The 23,256-nt window shown below is 31.4% G+C and overlaps 1 protein-coding gene across 4 annotated transcripts in view; it reads right to left on the bottom strand.

Moving 5' to 3' along the window:
- Positions 1–4,371: 4,371 nt before the first annotated feature.
- The window catches only part of LOC113511271 (uncharacterized), a 46,103-nt gene continuing 27,218 nt past the window's right edge, over positions 4,372–23,256 (bottom strand). The window contains exons 2-5 of one of the 4 annotated variants that reach the window (XM_052892383.1): positions 18,563–18,641; positions 17,574–17,600; positions 8,097–8,192; positions 4,372–7,256 (exon numbers count right to left, since the gene is read on the bottom strand). In XM_052892383.1, the coding sequence (XP_052748343.1) occupies positions 5,554–7,256; positions 8,097–8,192; positions 17,574–17,600; positions 18,563–18,641 (1,905 nt within the window). In that variant the 3' untranslated portion in view covers positions 4,372–5,553. The remainder of the gene's footprint in view (positions 7,257–8,096; positions 8,193–17,573; positions 17,601–18,562; positions 18,642–23,256) is intronic. The other 3 variants (XM_031912092.2, XM_026894888.3, XM_052892400.1) reach the window with 3 other exon arrangements.

The following is a 23,256-nucleotide window of genomic DNA, read 5'->3' as shown; positions in this document are numbered from 1 at the left end:
CCAGATGGTTGAGATGGAACTTTAGCTTGTGGGGATTTCAGTAGGAAAACCAATAAAGTAGGCCACTTACAGAAAAGTGTATAAAGAAAAAGCATATACCAAGAGAATATAACTCTTAAAACCGCATCCAATTGGATGCAGTAATTTTTACGTGATACGAGATATTTTTAGTATCTACCGTTATTTATTAAAACTTCCCTTTTGTATTTATTCTTAAATATTTCCAACATACAGACATCGTTTAGTTATAATTTTATTATATTAGTAAATCTGTAGCACCCACTGAATACGATGCTAGGATGACGTATTTGTATATAGATCAACTTGTTTCGACGTAATTAGAAAATGGCAAAAAATGTCGAACTTAAAACGTACATCATAACGAAGTATTGCAACGTCGCATTCGTCTGTCAGTTTTCAAAAACAATTATATGTTTTTCAATGATTCAAATTCAAATCATCTTTATTCAAATAAACTTATTTACAAGCACTTTTAAATCGACTTTTTTTTTTTTTTTTATACAACTTAGAATGGCAAACAAGCTGACGGCCCACCTGATGGAAAGTAGTAACCGTCGCCTATAGACATGAGCAGTACCATGGACATAACAGAGTATACTGTTTCGCCCATGATACTTCCCATGCGTTGCCATTTCTGAGGTCTTAGGTGTTATTCCTCTGTACCCTGTAAATTCACGCCATATTCCACCCTTCAAACCGATACACAGTCATGCAAACACAACTGCTTCACGGCTGAAACACGAATGGGACAGAGGTACCCAAACGATCGACTTTTGTACAAAGTCTCCCTCTGGTTACAACTAAACTCAACACTTACTCTTTTAAATCTCTTTTTAACATTATGTGAATTTATTTAATTGTACTATATCTAAAATTACATAATTCTAAATAATTTATTATTCTTAAAGCTGTCACTGAAAATTTGTATTTTGATGGTAATTTTTTTTAAATCCGAAACAAAATATGAAGTACATAGGTGCAGTGTTTTAATGATACATTAATATGTAATGTAAGAAAAAAATCCCCTAATTTTAATATAGAATAATATTAGTATAGAAGCATATTTTGTAGATTTTGATTTAATACTATCAAAAATACTATAAATTATAATTTGCATGCTTTCTACAAGCTAAATGCAGAACTGTTCGCTTATCTAATTTTATTTGCTTTGAATAGATGATAAAAAAAAAAACTTTGCTATCACCTATTTTCAAAGCAAATACAGTTTATTATTTTAAACTGAAACGTTAATAATAGGATACATTATAATAAATAATGTATTCTATTATTAACATTTTAGTTTGGTTTAGTTTAGCGGAGCACTTTTTGAATAATCAAACGGAAACATTAAAAATTATGAATTGTATTTGACAATTGACAGATAGCTGCGACGTTGCCACACTTCAGTGAGCAATATTTATGAACGCTCTTAAAGGAGCAGTATTTTATTTATTTATTTATTTCTTATTGCATTCCATAATATATTTAGTAGATAACATTTCAATTATGAACCCTGTTGGGCACAGCAAGTACGAGAGAGGAGTATATATATATATATATATATATATATATATATATATATATATATATATATATATATATATATATATATATATATATATATATATATATATCGACTTCAAAAAGAAGGAGATGATCAATTTGATTGTATTTTATTGTATTTGTTACCTCATAACTCCGTCAGTTGTAAACCAATTTGGAATTCCTTTTTATTTATTTATAGGATTACCAACATAAGATACAGCTAAACATTTTAGTAGAATACATTGGCAAATTAAATCTAACTGTTCTTACATTTATAGGCGACCACAGCGTGCCTTGTGTTTGATAAACATTAAAATAGAATTAAATTATTAAATGTCATTAAATAAGTAAAAATATTAACAATATGAATAATAACATAATATAAATAATGGAAATTGTAATGTAATTATTTTAAATTATTATTATATTATTATGTTTTTATTTTTTATTTATTTATCTGAAAGGATATACTTACAAATTGGTCCCATAGAGATTTTATCAAAATCGGTTCAGTAGTTTAATTATTAAAGATAAATAACTGTTTTTTTACAACATATAAAGTCGGTTCTCTTTATGTAATACAATATTATCATTAAATTTCAATAATTCAGCATCATATCAGCCTTTATTCGTCCACTGTTGGACAAAAGCCTACCCTTGGGGGGTTTTGCCAGTTACTACGCTTGACAGGCGGATTGGCAACCGCAGTTAGGCTTTACAGATATTTTAAATATGCTACTGCCCATCCCTCGCCCACTTTAAGTCGCCTTTTACGACATTCACGGGAAAGGAATTTTTGGCCTATTCTATGCCGGTACACACACGGCAAAAAAAAAAATTATACTCTTTAGTTATCATTAGATTTCCACTTAATTCAACCATTACGACATTGTCATGTAGAAAAATAATATATTTAGCATAATTACAGTAATAATATAAATTGAGATTATAATATTTAGACATAGTAATACATTTTTATTACGTAATCTTAGCTGAGATAAAAGTCTGTTTGCTGCCACGTTGTCACTTACGTGCTATGTTATGCATAAAATATATTAACAAAAAAAAAAGAAAATACCATTTCAAGAAATCTTATTATTGACACTTCTTTTTCTACCTATCCGTATCCCAATTATTATAATTATGGGATCGGCGTAATATGTTTTTTATACATATTACAAAAAGTTTTGGCTTGGTTTTACGACTTGACGCCTGTCTGACGTCAACACTTTTTGGAAATGGATACTATTATATGAAATTAACACTAAAAATAGGATTTGATCCCTTAAAGTTACTAATACATTTTAAATCAAAGGAAGAATCAGAAGGGGGTACTCAATTCGGTTGTATTTTGTTTTTTATGTTTATTAGTTCATAAATCCGACAGTTTTAAATCGATTTGGAAAATTTTTTGTTTTCATCCACAACTTAGAATGGCAAACAAGCTGACAGTCCACCTGATGGAAAATGGTAACCGTCGCCTATAGACATGTGCAGTACCATGGATATAACAGAGTATACTGTTTCGCCCATGATACTCCCATATGTTGCCATTCCTGGGGACTCAGGTGTTATTCCTCTGTACCCTGTAAATTCACGCCATATCCCACCCTTCAAACCGAAACACAGCCATGCAAACACAACTGCTTCACGGTTGAATCACGAATGGGACAAAGGTACCCAAGCAATGGACTTTTGTACAAAGTCTCCCTCTGGTATATATATTTTATAAACGCCTGGAATTTTCTATTAGCAATTCTACTAATCATCAGCATAATAATAAAATTTTTTTGTTCACCTATACCGTAACTATTTACATTATAAATAGTGTTTATGTGTATTTCTTGTGTATTATTATGTATAATTATTTCAGTATGTTACTATAATTATATCACATATTTTTCACTACATCTGCCCTTCATACGCTTTCTGTTTTTACGCAATGGTTAGCTGGTAGAGAATGCCATACGACATTAAGCTCGCCATTTGTAAAAAGTTTTATTATGCAATAAGGAATAAATAAATGAATATGATTAAAATAATTATATTTACCCAATTTCCAAAAGAAGATAATTAAGAATTCACAGGTTTTGTAGATTTCGTGATATTTTCACCCAGTCTGAATCGATTATGATTATTCTTTTTGGAACGGGCCTTACTCCTATTTTATATGTAATCTTGTATCTTACCTTATTTTATATGTAATCTTGTCTTATGTTACAATGAAAGATTTTTTGGATAAGCGTTTGCACATCAAAATCTTAAAATGTATTTTTTGCCATTTTTTTATTTTTATTTCTGGCAATATCTTGTGTATATATACTGAGACCCGATTGAATACAAGATTTGATTACCTGATTGATATATAAATATATTTCTTATTCTTTACTTAAATTAAAATAGGAAAAAAAATAGCAAATTCAGATCTTGACAACTTCATGTCATGGTAAAAGTAATATTATTGGGTGTCACTGTATATTTATTGCATTGTGCTGAACTCTTTATAAATGCGCCATTATGGGCCAACTGACCTGTTTCATCCTCATTTATCTCATTCCACACTGGTAGTCCACACCAGCGTATATTAGTAGCGAGGGTAGGCTTACCATTCCATCATCATCCATTAAAAAAAAAACATATATAAAGACAACACTTTGTCATTGACTGTTTGTCATTCTTGATTGATTGATTGAATTGTCAAAATGTAATTTAAATAGAGTTGATTTATAAGGTAATTGAACGGAGTATAATTCGATTTAGGAAAATTTGAGGGTAGAATGAAATAAATCAATAATACATTTATACTATTCTTTTAATTTACAATACAAAATCTTAACTAGTATATACATTTTTTTTTTTATTATATAACTGTAAACAAAACTGACAGAGCATCACATTTATTAAAATATATTTTAAAATAATCTTCTAATATTTTATTACTTATTTCAAAATAATACGTTGGTGTGTACTATAAATATTTCACTTAATATACAGTTTATTTTGTTACAATTACAAATAATATGTTGGCAGTGTTAATTAAATTATAGAATTAAATTAACAATTTTATATCTATACAAATTGTAATACACCTATGTTGTTAATTCATTTCGTTGGATATTCGAAATTTAAAAACTAATTAATGGTGTATCCAGTAGCGGACTAAGCCAAGGCTCGGGGAGACAGCTGAATGAAGCACTCAATTTAAGAAGTTGTATATAATTTTACAAGTTTTTTTTTTTTTTACAATTCACATTTGTGTACATTTAGTGTTTATGTATATTTAGTTAAAATTTCGAAAATGAAATTTTTTTTTTCAACACAGGGGACAAACGAGCATGTGGCTCACCTGATGGTAAGTGACTACCGGCGCCCATGATCACCCACAACACCATCGGCATCACAGGTGTGCTGTCGGCCTTTTAAAAAGAAATATGCTCTTTTCTTGAAAGTTATGATGTCGTATCAGTTTGGAAATACTGCTGCTGAATGTTGATTCCAAAGAGTGGATGTGCGTGGAAGAAAATGCCTTGAAAAACGCACGGTGGAAGACCGGCATTCGTCCAGATGGTTGTGATGAAATTACATACACACACACAATGATATACTTAAACACACTTAGAATACTGATGTGGATGAGGACAATGCATTTGAAGGCCCCCCAGAGGCCCCGGACAGATAACCCCTTGTGACCCTCCCCTTCCTTAATCCGCCACTGGGTGTATCGTAATTATTGTAAACTGATAAAATTCTCAAAATGAAGTGACAGGTAAAAAATAGTCCAATTATTATTGATCGTGGCACGTAACTTTAATGTTTACTTATATTTATTTTTCAAATGTCACAACATTTTTAAACGTCATTTTCGAACAGACGTGACGTCATCTAAACAATTAAATTGTAATTTCATTTCATTTCCAAAATGATAATTGTTGAGTTTTCTCGTATTATAATAATACATTCCTTTAAGGTCGCACATGTTAATCGTCATTAAGAAAACTTAACTGATCCTCTGGATTTCATCCAACATAACGACACCATTACACTGCTTAGTAATGAACCTAGCAAGACTAAAACACCGCCCCATAGAGCTGCTGAAGATGAAATACAAAATCCAGACGGCTCTGGAGGCAGATCTTCAGCGAATACAACTCTCAAACCTTTGCCAATTGTTGTGGATGGCTCCGTAGTACTATTACCCACGTGGATGAGGTCTCGTCGTCGCCTCTTGGGATCAATGCTTCCAGGAATCGGGCATACATCGCAGTCAGTCTTACACAATTCAACGTCGCATTGAATGATCAAGTCCATCTCGTCAGGGAATTTAAAGGCGTTGAAGAACGCATAAGCAATAATTGAAGCTCCCGTATTTCCTGTTTCCCTAGTCTTCTGGAATGCACCAAACAGTTTAGGTTTCAGCACGCAGCCATTGCTGTCTGTGAGTGGCACAACATGGTTGTTTTCAGAGTCTCTGGCGACGCATTCTCTAACTAAGATATCGAAACCAGCATCACCAGTAACTGATACAACCAAGGTCATTATTTCACCAATTTTAACCAAACCGTTCGCCTCTGGTGCGAATGGTCCTCGTCCTACCTGAATATCGAGTCGGGCCATAGCAGTGTCTCCACTGAAGTTGCTCGTGATCTGATTTAGCATACCAACACTAAGTGAGGAAACCAACTGCTTAGTTAGATTGCCTTCCCACAAACATCTTACTCGTCGAATGTGATCCCAAACTTCTTGGATGCCAGGTTCATTTTGCAGTACCAAAACATTTTCCAAATACGCCTGCCCTTCGTTCTGGAAGTCACTGAAGAATCTCGTACCACAAGTGTTCAAGCTGACGGTGAAGGAGTACTTGATTTGATTTGAGTTTTCTCTTACATAAACGCATTCAGGTTGGTTATAATGATCTTGAGAGTAGATGATTCCATTGTAGGGTTTATTGAACTCAATATTGATCGTCATCATTTCTTTACCGCAATCAACGGTGATGGCGTGAATGTGTGGTGGGTGGCGGTTTTCATCCTCAGTGGTAGCTGATGAAGTGCTTTCTTCTCCGACATCTGGCCGTTGTGGTTGCTGAGGTTGCGAGGGTTGTTCGAAAGGCGGCAGTGTGCTCTCATCAGGCTGGCTGGGCTGGAAAGGTGGTGATGTAGGCTGGCTAGGTTGGTAAGTTGGTTGAGAAGGTTGATAGGATGGCTGGCTAGGTTGGTATGTTGGTTGACTAGGAGGTTGGTAAGTGGGCTGGCTGGGTGGTTGATATGGTGGCTGGCTGGGTGGTTGATAGGTAGGTTGACTAGGTGGGCTATAGGTAGGTTGACTGGGTGGTTGATAGGATGGTTGACTCGGGTTGTATGTTGGTTGACTAGGTTGGTAGTCCGGTAATGAGGGTTGGCTTGGTTGATACGACGGAGAGCTCGGCTGGCTTGGCTGGTAAGAAGGTTGTGTTGGTTGACTGGGTTGATAAGATGGTTGACTCGGTATATAAGGTTGGTCTGGTTGGCTTGGTTGATTCGACGGATATCCAGGGCTCGATGTACTAGTGAGAGGTGGACTAGGAGATGGGGGTCCTTCGTTATAAGCTGGCGTAGGACGGGAACCACTCGGTGGATATCCGGTAGGAGGTAAATAGCTGGCTGGTTCGAAAGGCCGTGGCTTCTCGGGTTTGCCTCCAAAGTACTGTCGTGCTGGAAACAGTAAAAATGTATATTAGTATGCTTGCTAATTTTCTATGAGTAAATTTAAAGTGATATGTGCTAAAATGGTGACACTGCAATATATACAGTGCTTGTGTGTTGATGTGCAGGAATTAAGGGTGAACATATTTTGATAGTGCTTCGTTTAATACAGTGCTACAGTAAATATTTGTGTAATTTTTATAGATATAAGATGATAGTAAAAATAAAAAAAAAGTACACAATTTCTTAAAAAAAACATTATTAAAACATTGAAAATAAATAAAAAATAAATGTGTGATTATAATATTTAAAATATGTGTTTAGAAAGGAGGAATAATCCACACTGAGTCCATTTGCACTGTGGCGGTATATACACTCAATTTTGTGTATTATTGTATTATGTACTTCTATGTATTGTTGTGTTGTTGTTGTATTAATATTATTTGACTAAGTGTTATGTTTTCAGTGTCTGTTTGTGATTATAAAATGGTAAACAAACCTAACGTTTTTTTTTGATATAATATTTATTTTATTTTATCACTTTAAATAAAAAAAATGCAGCTGTGTATTTTATGTAATATTTGTGTGTGTACAATGCTGTGTACTTCCAGAGCTCATGTTGAGAATGTACCTCTAATGTTTAAGATCTGTATTGTTACAATATGGAAAAAAATCAATAAATTGGTTTGAAATTAAAAAAAAAAGAGACGAACATTTATTTTATGAATAATAGGGATTTATCTATTTTTTACCAAGTCCGATCTAAATAACTCTTACTTTCTCATAGAAACTTCGAGAATAACTATAAACAAATCAAATTCTACACAAACGTTCATCCACATAGCAGACCTTTCCTATTCTTCTGCTGATATAACCCCTGTATCCATTGCAGAAGATTGGAGACCATCTCATCGGCGTCTGCCTGTTGACTCGACTGAAGATCCGCTGAAAACCAGTTCATCATGAGGAACAAATTCACCATCGGTGGAAGAAGCCATCACCGACTCACAACTACGCCATAGCTGTTAGTCAATAAAATAGTTTTGGAAAACTCCTGTCAATAATCAAATTAGTATGAAAGTCCACGTTGATCTGAGTAAAAACGTACTAAGATAGGAAAGATATTCTTAGAAGAAGAAAAAACAATATTAAGAGATTAAAAAAGATTTTTTATAATTAGTATATAGTAAATTATCAATGTTTGATAACTGTTATCATATCTGTTATCATAGAATCGCCACAAGGTACCCACTTTAGGAAGCTTCCTCATATCAACAAATTAGTATAAAAATTGAAATTGATCTAAACCAATGCATGTTAGTTTTTTTTTTTTGGTAGATGAAAATGGTATGGTAACCCCGCCTGCGCTAACGGGATACGCTGGCGGAGCACCAGTGAAGGGTGATAGATGAGAATGAAAACAGGCCAGTTAGCCCGTCATGATGAATTCATCAGGAATTAACCATGATAGTTTCCAGGGGGAACCGCGAAAAGGGAGACCTGGTTGGGTATATGCACTATGTTAGTTATGAAAGATTTTATATCTTATATAATATAATACAAAGATATTTAATATTCTACAGATTTTTTTTCATATTTTTAATTATTAACGAATAAAATTATTTAACAAAATTAATCGACAATATATAAAATGATACATCGCATGTTTAAATCATCAAATGAATACGAAATTGGAATCAATCATCACTTGTCACCATTAGTCAATAAAAAAAAAAAACATTAAATTAGTATAAATTTTACATAAATGTACTATAATAGGAAATATATTGTATATAAAGAAAACTGATTCATAGTCAAATATAATACAAATAGGCGTAGACATTGTACGGTAAATGTATCATTACTTATAATTGTATAGACTTGTGAATTCATATAACACTTTTTTTAATGATGTTGATATTATTAATGACCGCCCAAGCACTTTTAAAAAGTTAATCCCTAAAAGATTCATGTAATTTTTAACTGTTCTTGTTTGCTTCAGCTATTTGTATTACGAGTATATTTGAATTTAAACTGTGGTAAACGGTGTTGGTGGCAAATTTACTCAATGTTTTCTTTGATTAATGTTATGTATTATTCTTTATTTTGCAACTGTTAGTTTTCCGAAATAAATGAGAAAAAAAAATTACTTATAAGTCTCTGATAAGTAACTTACATAAATAAATAACTTACGTACATAAATATTACCTGTAGAGTTAATCCAATAAACCGATATTAGAACTAAAACATTTGACACTCTCGATTTCCATACTGTTCTAGTAGATGTACATTAGTGCAACTTGTCAATGCAAAATATTGCAAACTGATTTCAATTTTAGTTTAATTAAAAAATTTTTTTTTCTTTCTTTATTCTTTATTGTATACAAAAGGTTATTGAAATGAAAAAAATAAACATAATAGTGCACAAAGGCGAGCTTATCTCCAAAAAGAGATTTCTTCCAGCAAAGCCAATATGAGAAAATTGACAGTTTATTAGTAGTTACAGTCATACATGAGTGTAGTATAAAATTGGCATTTGCATTACATTGTAATGCATGTAATGATATCGATATTAGATTCAAGAGTAGTAGAGTAGGCCTGTTGACATAATCTAATAAGTAATGTGAATATTTAACTAAATATTTTTCCTCAAACAAATAACAAAGATGTAGGAATTTTATTAAATTTTATTGTAACTATTAAATATCATTGCCATTTTTGTAAATTTTTACATTATATTTTGTAAATAGATATGAAATATTGTTTCCATATCATTTTATGTATTAATCATTTAATCAATAATTATTCATGTATTAATACTCGTTATTGTCTAATATAATATGTGATCAAGTTTCTTACTTACAATTTATACTAATTTATTAATTAAATTAGTATAAAATAGTATTACTACTTTATACTAATTTAATTCGATTTTAGAAATATTATTTTTTCTTCATTATATTTAAACAAATAAATATTACTGACATTGATATGTATTTTTTTCCACTTTAAGTTTGCTAGAAGAAAACTCTTGCAGAGTTCGGTCGCACTTATACATTTGTCTTCCACTATTATGTATCTGTATATATTATTCACTTGTACAATAAAGTATAAATAAATAAAAAATAAACATTGATAATTTACATAAAAAAAAAGTTAAAATTAAAAAGATAAGATATTCGACTCCCAGTGAACAAGAAATAGCCCTACATGGAGAAATGTTAATTCAAAGAAAATAAGATAAAAAAAAAGACCAACATTAGACGAAAAACAGCAGGACATGCAAGTTACGATTAATAGAAAAAAATCCACTCGAGCTAATCTAAAATGAAACAGTATTCTGTAAAGAAAGTTGGACAATTAGTTTATTAGTAAGTTATTTCAAACAGTATCTAGATATTACCAAAGCTGTACAATGGGTAAGGTATTAAACGATGTTGTTATAAGTTTCTACATTGTTATTATTTTATTGTTATATCGTCATAGTCGTAGAATACTGACGGATCTGACAAATATTACATATATAGACCCGTCGGTATTCTACGACTGTGACGATATTATTGTTTCTATACAGGGTGTAAAGGACAGGTTGGTCGTAACGTAAACAGCTGATACAGATGCATGATTTGAACCGGATGGCAGATTATTTCCCAACGGAAATGCACCACAGTCATATAATTAACGAGTCTTAGTTTCGAAAGCAAGCAATGTATTTGAAATTTTACGATCCCATCGCGCGATACCTACACCACCCCGGTCAATGACGCTTCTTCGTAGGTACCATAGTGTCGTACGTTTGTGGCGTTGACCTTACACCTGATTCCGCGCATCGCAGTAGAATTTTAATACGAATATTACATTGCTGTTTTTTTTTTTATTTAATTGTATATCACTATAAAATATTTTTTTTATATATATATTAGCACTTATTATGATGATTACATTATTTTAAATGAAAAAAATAATGATATTTTCCGGAAAGAATTTTAATTTTCAGTTTAGAACAATGGTCTGAATTCATTGTTTGGAAATTGGAAAAAATTGTTCTAACCTATCCCTTAAACCCCGTATATACAAACGTAAAGATAGTAATGTTGTATGTTTGTGAATATTGGTCAAATTTTAGATTAATAATTTACGTATATATTATATCGACTATAGGAGATATACGAGATATTGACTTTATAAATGCAGAGTGTTTAACAACCCGACTTATCCCTCTATAAGTGAATTTGTATTATAAATTTATATACAAAAATTGCACTTAAAACTTAAATAAATAAATTAAAAATTAAATAAAGTAATGATTTTGCCGTGTGGTCCCGGCATAGAACATGCCACCTCTTCCTTTTCCGTTAGTCTCGTAAGAGACGACTAAGGGAATTTAAATTGTCGAAGAATGGGCAGCAGCGTCTCCCTTGAAACATTACCAAAGCCTGACTACGGTTACCAACCCGCTTGCCAAGCGTAGCGACTGGCAACACCCCCTAAGGGGTAGGACTATGTTCAACAGTGGACAATTGACGGCTGATATGATGTATTAGATTTTATAATGCATGGTATAATAATTAGTTAAGTTAACAAATACTTTCACCAGAGGGAGACTTTGTACAAAAGTCGTTTGCTTGGGCAGCTCTGTCCTATTCGTGTTTCTACCGTGAAGCGATTGTGTTTGCATAGTTGTGTTTCGGTTTGAAGGGTGGGATATGGCATGAATTTACAGGGTACAGAGGAATGACACCTGAGTCCTCAGGAATGGCAACGCATGGGGGGTATCATGGGCGAAACAGTATACTCTGCTATGTCCACGGTACTGCTCATGTCTATAGGCGACGGTTAGCACTTACCATCAGGTGGGCCGTCAGCTTGTTTGCCATTCTAAGTTGTATAAAAAAAAACAACACCCTAAACTGCTCAATCAATAATAACAAAATACAATAGATTTTTATAGTATATAGCATTAAAAAGGAAATAAGTTGCTTTTTTATCTCCATCATACAGACAAAATCGTGGGCACAGATACGTGTTTATAAATTGTATTTCTATACTATTTTCGAAGAATTTAATATTGAGGGTCTCTCGACAGGACCTCGGCATATCATCAGGATGATATAATAGAATCAACAGTAGGCTGACCTTTCACATGTTTGTTTTGTAATGTTAATATAAAAACTATATACGAACGGTTTATGCAACAAAGCAAACTGTAAATTTTGTCACCAATAGACTTACTTTGTTGGTTTGAACTTGACCCACTTTTCCACTTTTAAGCATTGATGGCGATGACTATCAAGTATATCCAATAGTTAAAGTTCAATGGTAATGTGAAATCATTTTATAATAATGGGCAACCCTATTAAAATTTAAATTCTACAGTTTTATTGATTATATAATCTATGTCTAGACAAATAAAAGTCAATTTTCAAATACATATTATGGTTTATATACAAATTTACAAAAAATACTTTCTCCTTTCGGATTCTTAGGGCTGACTGTAAGAAATCCCTTTAAGGGATAAGTCCGCCTGTGTACATTTTTATTATAACCTAATATCTATATTATAAATGAATGTTTTTTTTTATACAACTTAGAATGGCAAACAAGCTAACGACCCACCTGATGGAAAGTGGTAACCGTCGCCTATAGACATGAGCAGTACCATGGACATGACAGAGTATACTGTTTCGCCCATGATAACCCCCATGCGTTGCCATTCCTGAGGACTCAGATGTTATTCCTCTGTAGCCTGTAAATTCACGCCAAAGCCCACCCTTCAAACCGAAACACAGCCATGCAAACACAACTGCTTCACGGTAAAAACACGAATGGGACAGAGGTACCCAAGCAATCGATTTTTGTACAAAGTCTCCCTCTGGTACAAAAGCATATAAATAAATTAAATAAATAAAGGAAATATATGTAAATGCATTTGTTTTGGAACGACGTTACCTATTTGGCTAGTTCTTTTTTTATTGTATTCATAATTGTCTGAATAAGTTTTGTATGAAATAAAAAGTTCAAAATATTGTACAGTAAAGTTAAAAATTTGAATAAAAAATGTCTATATAAAACAAAGAGGAAGAGTGAATTTTCAATTTTCTCACATTTTCCTCTATTGATACTGAGCAATTTTACATTTATTCGATTTTTATTTTCTAAAATTTGATATTTTATTATTTAGGGTACATACATAATACTCGTAAATTAAGAGCAAATAATAATATCTTGGATTTATTATTATTTAAAAAATTACATATAGCTGCGATTGCTAAATAGTCATTAATTATGTCATAAATTAGATATTACCATTACTAAACAGTCATTAATTATGTCACAATAAAATAATACTAGTTTAGAGTGACTTTTGTACTACATTTTATTGATTGGTACAAATTATTATACATAGTTTAATGCATTGCTTTGCATTGAACTATGTAATTGATCAGTTATTTTTACATAATATCACTATTTGTTTAGAAAACACAAATAAGTGAAAGGTGTAATTAAAAATGAGAATAAATTTCAATATTTAACGAGGCTTATGAAATTTTTAAACGATTGTGTGGCGGTTGCATATATTATGTGTTTAAGATACAAGCGAATCGCGTTTAGAGAAATACAATAACTCCAAAACTCGTTATTCTCTCGAATGGAAACAATTAAAACGTTTTTTTTTTATACAACTTAGAATGGCAAACAAGCTGACGGCCCACCTGACGCTATACGGTTCACGCTATATCCCACCCTTCAAACAAAAACACAGCCATGCAAACACAATTGCTTGACAATAGAAACGCGAATAGGATAGAGGTACTCAAGTAATTGACTTTTGTACAAAGTCTCCCTCTGGTAAAATCATCATCATTATTACGTCATCATTATTTATTTATTAGTACATGTATGTGTACAAGACGGACTTACTGCTAAAAGCATTCTCTCGCAGTCAACCTTAGGGAAGTGTTAGAGTACTCGAATATAGTACTACTAATAATTTATATACATATTTATTAAAAAGAAGAAGCAAAAGAGGTTTGTTTGAATCGACGCATTCTGCCTACTAATGCCTAATGAGAGGGAGGCGTAACAGATATGTATGTATGTATGTATATATATATATATATATATATATATATATATATATATATATATATATATATTTGCGACTTTATCCATTTAACGGAGATATTACATTTTGTATGGATTGAATGAGATAAAAATTAGTCTATATCCTTTTCTATCCTAAACACTATTATCCTTATTATTAATTATTATTATTAATTATTATATATATTATTGCATATTTTTTTCTTTATTTATTTAAACTTTAATGCACAGTAAAATTCTATGTACATTTATCTTGTTATTTTATTTATAACCTTATATCCAATAAATAAAGCTATACAATTAAACAAACAAAATGTATGTGTACCAAATTTCAAGACAATTGATTGAAGCTTTTGAGTTTTTGACCTACGTATTTTTGGTCAAAATTTTCAATTTCTCTCTCTCTCTCTCTTTAATGATAAAATACTCTCTTAAAATAATAATCGGTAATGAAATGGCTTCGTATGGTGATGTCATGATCAGAAATGAGAGCCATGTTATAAAAGAAAATGTTAAGTATGGGAGTGGATGGATGTAAAGGAAGGAAACAACTGAAGAAAAAGTAGATATAGTCCGTTTTGTTTTATAGTTTTATACAACTTAGAATGGCAAACAAGCTGACGGCTCACCTGATGGATAGTGGTAACTGTCGCCTATAGACATGAGCAGTACCATGGACATAACAAAGTATACTGTTTCGCTCATGATATCCCCCATGCGTTGCCATTCCTGAGGACTCAGGTGTTATTTTTCTGTACGCAACAATTCGATATCCCATTCAAACCGAAACACAGCCATGCAAACACAACTGCTTTACGGTTGAAACACGAATGGGACAGAGGTATCAAAATCGACTTTTGTATATAACGTCCGTCTTTTGTGAAAGATGATATGCATAAAAGAGGAGTGAATCCGGAAATGACAGTTGACAGGGATTTACGGAAGAAAAAGACATACTGCACCGACTCCAAATAAACGGGAAAAGCCAAGACAATGATGTATACTATCTTAAAAGAATTGTTATTATTCCAATTTCCAGTATCACTATGTACGCTTATGACTTGTACCAAACCAAATAGAGATACCAAGGTATGTGATCATATGATCTATGTGACGTATAAACGTTTGGAATATTACGGATAACACTATCTAGACATGTCTGCAATATATGTGATACCCATCCGTATATATTTACATTATGTACAGTCGGACAAATTTTTTTATATATATTCTTATTACTAATGTATATATATAATTATATATATAAATTTATTATTAAGGAGGCAAACGAGCAGACGGTCCACCTGATAGAAAACGGCTACATGAATGCCTGCAACACGAGAGGAATTGCTTGTGCGTTGCCCGCCTTTATATGCTTTAAATTTGTATATATATAATATATATATACAGTGGACGCTCTATATAAGCAACTCATTTAAACCAATTTCAATAAAAAAAATCTTATTGGGAAAAGTTGCTTATACGGAAAAAAAAAGAGTATAAAAATACTTACAGTCTAGAATTATTTTATTTTTTTTATCTATTTTTACTTATTTCTCTTATTAACTAAGCTGAGTAGAATATATATTAGTTATTATATCTCATAATGCTTATAGTTGTTTTGATGTATGTATATGTATAATATATATATGTATGTATATATATTTCATATGTATTAGATATATTAATGTTTATGTATTATATGTGCATTTCTTATGTATATATTATATTTATATTGTGTATTGCCTTGATGTGTTACTATAATTGTCACATATTTTTCACCACATCTGCCCTTCATACGCTTTCTGTTTTTACCCAATGGTTAGCTGGTAGAGAATGCCATATGGCATTAAGCTCGCCATTTGTACAAAGTTTTATTGTGCAATCAAGAATAAATAAATAAATAAATAAAATATAAAGAATGTTGCTTATATAGAGTGTTCACTGTACTTACATATTTCCAGCTATAATACCTAATAAGATTATTTATTGACTGTTCCTATAGTAATAAACGTAACAATCAACATGCTCCTCCAAGTAACCCACTCTCCCCCGGACATATTAGAATCCAACATGGCAAAGAGCGGGTCTGCCGTTGTCACTTGGATTAATGATGAAATACGCTGATAAGAATTCTTCTTCCAATTCTTATCAGTGTGAAATTTTCAAAAATGGAAGAGTTATTTTTGCTCGAGATTTTTAAGATTTTGTCGTTGACTGTACAGAAGATATATTACGTGCATAATTTAAATACAGTGCAAACAAGGCAAAATATATGTACATAATTTATTCATAAATAATGTATTAATGACTTTATAAATCTATGTATGGGCATTATGTTTTTTATGGCAATGATGATTTTAGAATAAATTAAAAAAATTAAATAAAAATAGAACATAAATGTATATTTAATAAAAAATATTATTCCGTTTTTTAAATACAAATATAACATATATAGTGAAAAAACCAGTCATATGTTTATAATTGATTATTCTTTGTAGATTATTTAATAAATGTAACTAATAATAATTATTTTAGAACATTTTTTTTTTTATTGCCAGTTCATTTAATAAAGAACGATCGCCTATACAAATAAATAAATAATAAATACAATGCCATGGCTGTCACAGAATACACTGTACCAGCTATTGTACCTCAAGCTGATACTTCTAAAGACTATCGCATTAAGGCTTCTATTTGTTATAATATAAAAATAATACATAAGTATGTATTTATGATTTAAACTAAATATATTTTACCTTTTAAAGTAAGTGAATATAGTGTAGTATAGTGTACTATTGACACGTGTATAGATATTGTTGTCATATTTAGTTAATTATAGTATATCAAATTATATATATAAATATATATAATATATAAGATTAATAAGTTTAGCTTTCCTCATGAATTCAATTACTTTGCAAAAGCCCAATATTTTACAAAACAATTTTATAAATATTTAAATGACATTCACAAAATAAATTTTCACAAAATGCATTTTAATATATTTATTTATTAATGTTAACCCGTAAATTATGTAAACGAAATGTAAACACAACCTCGAAATTTAAACAGATTAATTTATTTGTTATTTAGAAATGTAAACAACTAAATATGACCAATAATATAAGCGTGAAGAATCAATATAAAACAAGTTAGTCAACGTTATTTGCACGAGATTGCATAGGCATTGCATATTTTGTTGACACTAAGTGTACGTACCATTCCTATTTCTAGGCTTGCGTGGTTCTGTAAGAATATATATGTATAATTATATTTTTGTGTTCAATCAAAAATGAATCGTCGTAACATGTATACATATACCAATTTCGAGTGAAACAAAAATATAAATCTTGTAATATAAATTTCGTAAATTACAATATATTTCATGTTAATGTTTAATATAATTACTAATAATTTATAAATTAAACAATATAAATTAAATATTTTCAACAGTTAAAACAATTTTTTTATTATAATATAATAAATTTAACACCGATAATACATGTATAAATATAATTATATTAATTTTAACAAGTTTATTTATAGATTAATAATAAATGAAAGTCTAACTAGCATGTAAGTGTTAAAATATAATTTACATATATTTTTAACTGTTATAAATGTTTTATTGCATTAAATATAATTATGTAATATAATTTGTTAAATCTCTTTACCAATATGAATGAATTGATAAATATTACGAATTATGATGATGAAATTATTTATTACCAGTATTTTATGGCTTTTCTGTAATATTACATGCATTTACCTAATTAAAGGTTACATCATGCACTATACAAAATAATTAATATAATATGAATTAAATTATTCCCTTTCTCATTTTCATCAATTATATAAAACGTGTAAATATAATAACTAGTCTCAATAAAAAAAATATATAATAAATAAAATAAAAAATAAATAAAAATGAAACTTAGTGTTTCAAGTTAAAGTTTAATTTGCCGTTAATTTTTAAATATGTCACTGAATTTGTTTTAATAAAAGGTACACACAAACGAGGAACTAATGTCGAAGTTCTTTTTTATCCGTCAAAATAATAAATATAAAATTATATTGTATAAAATACACGTGCAAATTCACAACTGTATCAGTTGGGAATTTTGTCGTCCCCTCCAGACATTAAAGTCCCTCGTTTACGCGAAAAAAAAAAGTTAAAACTATGATTTATTATATATTGAACTACTTACGGAATCTAGACTGCGTGTCGGCTGCGCTCGCGCACACCACCAGCGTTAGAAGCACAACGCTAGCGCACCACCGCGCCATCTATGGAAGACAGAAATGTTTAATTTAGATGAAAAGACTAGAATTAGAATGATGTCACACCGATATAAAAACAAATACTATGTCGGTTAATACCCAGTGGCCTAGAGGCTGTGATCTGCGGAGTTGAAGCCCGGGTAGTGGGGTTCCCTACCTGACCCGCCACTTTTATACGGCGAGTAAGACTAAGTAAGACCAGAGGAAGACTTTGTACAAAAGTCAATTGCTTGGGTACCTCTGTCCCATTCGTGTTTCTACCGTGAAGCAGTTGTGTTTGCATGGCTGTGTTTCGGTTTGAAGGGTGGGATATGGCATAAATTTACTGGGTACAGTGGAATAACACCTGAGTCCTCAGGAATGGCAACTCATGGGGGGTATCATGGGCGAAACAGTATACTCTGTTATGTCAATGGTACTGCTCATGTCTATAGGCGACGGTTACCACTTTCCATCAGGTAGGCCGTCCGTCAGCTTGTTTGCCATTCTAAGTTGTATAAAAAAAACCACTCCATGGAAAATAAATCCATTAATTAATGTTAAACATTTGCAAAATTAAACTGACCCCCCCCCCCCCATCGTAATTTCAAGGTACAATTAGCATCTCGTGTCAAAGATAAGCACTATTGTTGCGCATACGCAGCACCGATGATAAATCAAATGCCTGAGAATCGAACCAGCTACCACAATGCACAATAACGTGTAACGTGAGACGTTTTACGCAACCACTTTGCAAACTTCACCTTAAATTTATAAACGACGTTTGAACCTCAAATTTGATTGTTAAATTGGCAAATTGATAAGAATCTACAGCTGTTATGAGATTAAGTTGGCAAATTAACAGGAACCCACGGTCGTTCAACAGTACTTGTTGTTAAAATTATCTATGATTGATCTATTATTAGTAATATTACTATACTCCGCACGTTGTAGTATGGTGCGTGTGACAAGATATTTAAACTCTTAGATTAAACACTTCTAGATAGGGCATCTCAATAGAAACGCTTTTACTAAAACGTTCCAACTGAGTGCTTTATGACAAAAGATACATAAGAACTCTTATGGTACAGCTTTGCCTGTCCATCTATTCATGCGTCTGATTGTTACTGTGCAATGTTTAAACCTTAGCCAGTACTAATATCCGCAGAGACTTAGCGTTAAAATATGAATAAATGAATGAGTATACTTTATTTGCATTATACAATATAGGAAATAAACAAGACAATTTATAAACGCAACGATACAATTGTATAAGTACAGTGAGACGGTCTTATTGCTGAGAGCAATCTTTTCAAGACAACCTTAGGGTAATAGTTAGTCTATTTGTACAAGTGTACAAATAGAATAGTATTGTTGTACAAGTAGGTATTGTATATATATATATATATATATATATATATATATATATATATATATATATATATATATATATATATATATATATATATATATATATAATCGGTAACCACTTACTATCAGGTGGGCCGTATGCTTGTTTGCCACCTCAGTGGTATAAAAAAAATATATATATAAACTGATGCTATCGGATTAATATTTGGTATAGTTTTGGATATTATTTGGCTACCAATATAATTTTTTTTTTTAAATTCATTACTTCACTATACATTTTTTTTTGTTTGAATATAATGTTCTAAATTTAATCTGAAGGATTTTAATCGATTTACTTACTAGACTGATAAAACTATTTATTTGTGTTGAGAGTAATTTACTAATTAATAATTAAATATGTATGACAGTAGCAAACTAATTAAGTTAGGCAGCAAGGTCTCCGACCTTAGCCTGTTCCATAACGGAACAAACGTCCTAAAAACCAATTAAGTCAAATTTCTTTCGTTTAAAAACAATATGCGTCAGATAAATGTTATTCATCTGTCATTATGACATATTACAATAAAAAAAAAGATTATAACTACTCTACGCTCAGATGAATGCTTTATGGGTCTATGTTACATTATGCTTATTTCACAATGGCAATTTTTCCCCATTAGTGTTACTAACAAAATTACAAATAAACCTGAGATGTAACCGTTATGTATGTTTAGTTTTGTTTCCGATTGCGTACTACACAAGAACATACATTTTAGTATTAAGAACTCGTGAGAGGGCTATTATAGTAAGTATGCGCTAAATATAGTGAATCCACTTACATATATTTGTTTCAAAAGCACATCGATTTTGAAACAATCTCTCTAAAAAAATTTTTATACCACAAATGTGGTAAACAAGCATACAGCCCGTCTGATGGTAAACGGTCACTGTGACCTATGGACGCCTGCAATACTAGGGGTGTCACGTGCACGTTACCGACCCTGAAGAAACATTAATATACCCTTTTTGACGAACCTCGTAGATAGATACTCTTTATTGTTTCCTCCAAAAGATTACAATAATAAACTTATTATAAATATAAACAATTACAAGAAATAATCACAATGAGAAAACTATGGGCGGCTTTATTGCTTAGAGCGATCTCTTCCAGGCAACCTTTGGATGGAGAGGAGTACTTTACTTAACTTAGAATGGCAAACAAGCTGACTGCCCACCAGATGGAAAGTGGTAACCGTCGCCTATAGACATGAGCTGTACCATGGACATAACAGAGTATACCGTTTCGCCCATGATACCCCCCCCCCCCCCGGAATAACATCTGAGTCCTCAGGAATGGCAACGCATGGGGGGTATCATATATATATATATATATATATATATATATATATATATATATATATATATATATATATATATATATATATATATATATATATATACTAACACATATACAAATACATACATACATACTGTAGTTTCTCAGCTCATTTTACGGCCTGAGCGTTCGTGGGAGAAAATTTCTCTGAAACCGCACGGTACGTGACCATTTAATATCAAGGCGGCTGTGAGCATCATTTCAAACAATTCCTCAGACAAGCTAACTGACCTGCTCTCATCCTCACCTATCATCCCTTGCTAGTGCTTCGCCAGCGTATATTATTCCACAAACGGGGTTACCATTCCGTCGTCACTCATTAAAAAAAAAACACTGCCCTAATAACCTGATGCTTATCAACCATCTATTAAAACATCACAAAGTCGGTCGCATCGTTTGAGATACGACTAGAGATACGAGATATCTTTCTATGTTACAACCTCAAATTGAACACCGACTGTGAGTAAGTACGTACCATTGTTTTAATAAGGTTTTTGAAATGACCTCTGATGTAATGAAATGCCGGTTGAAAACAGACGGGCGTTTTAAAAGCGGTTGGAACGAGAGAGAAATATATTTTTTGTCAATCGAGAGTAATTTATAAGTATTATATCTACCATCGTCTTAATAACATTTTTGAAATCACTTTTCATGTTGTTTTATAAATAACCTTTCAGACTGGAATAAGGTAAAGCAAAAATATTGTACTAAAAATTTATATCTTACTCACTTTTACTTTATAAAAAAAAACTACTTAAACCGTTACAAAATAATTTCACTATTTTTTATTTCGTAACAAATACATCGATTAACCCTTAATATTTTTTTTATGTGAATAACTGGCAAACGAGCATGCGGCTTACCTGATGGCAAGTAAACACTATAACCCATCGACACTAAAGGAATTGATTCATAGATACGTTTATTTAGTTTTGAAATATTCTTTAGAAATAACAGATTTTAAATTTAGAAAGCATAATGAAGTCAATCGTAATGGTCCATGTTACACTCAATGCGCCCACATTTCGCCTATTTCATTTATGAGTAACTTCTAAATTTTTGAGACCAATGTGGGAGTAGATCGTATAGATTACAAAAATAATTGTAAAAGTTGACTCAGAATTGATGACTTAATCACGTAACGTGACCGCAAAAAAGTTTAAACAAATCGAGAGCCTCCTTCTATTGCGAGTCGCTTAAAACTGTAAACGAAATGTAACAGTTTATATTAAAATCTTATATTATTTATGTAATAATATGTCAACAATATGACTCTTTTTACTTGGTGCAATAAAGTGTAAATAAATAAATAAAATAAATAAATATGTACTGCGTAGGAGATACATAAAGTGTCAGAATAAGGACAATAAAAGCTAAAATGTTTGTTTCTCTAACTGTATATTTGTTTCGATATCACTTAAAAACTACTGTACAAAATTGAAAAAAATTATTACAGTTGTATTATTGAATATCTAAATAAAAATCTGGGGCATACTTTATCTAGATACGTCATCTATAAGTGGTCTATCTCTTTTTCTTCTTCCAACCCTTAATCTCAGCTCTATTTGGGGTCAGGTCTCCTTGTATAACGACTGTAGGACATTCTGTCCTGGATTATCATACTATAAATTATCAATTTTATTAGTACAAAATTCACTCGTATGACATTTCTAAAGAAAGCTAGTAAATAAATAAATAATAATTTTATATTGAACACGTTCTTATTTTTTTACACATTGACCGCTTTGTCAGTCACATGTGACTGACACATAAAAATCCTCATAATTTCCCACATAAATGCATACCAGAGGGAGACTTTGTACAAAAGTCGATTGCTTGGATACCTCTGTCCCATTCGTGTTTCAACCATAAAGCTGTTGTGTTTGCATGGCTGTG

Source organism: Galleria mellonella, unplaced genomic scaffold (assembly GCF_026898425.1).
Source record: "Galleria mellonella isolate WM207_F2 unplaced genomic scaffold, CSIRO_AGI_GalMel_v1 utg109, whole genome shotgun sequence".
Taxonomy (NCBI): domain Eukaryota; kingdom Metazoa; phylum Arthropoda; class Insecta; order Lepidoptera; family Pyralidae; genus Galleria; species Galleria mellonella.
The sequence above is the reverse complement of the archived record's forward strand: the minus strand, read 5'-3'. Positions and strand labels throughout refer to the sequence as shown.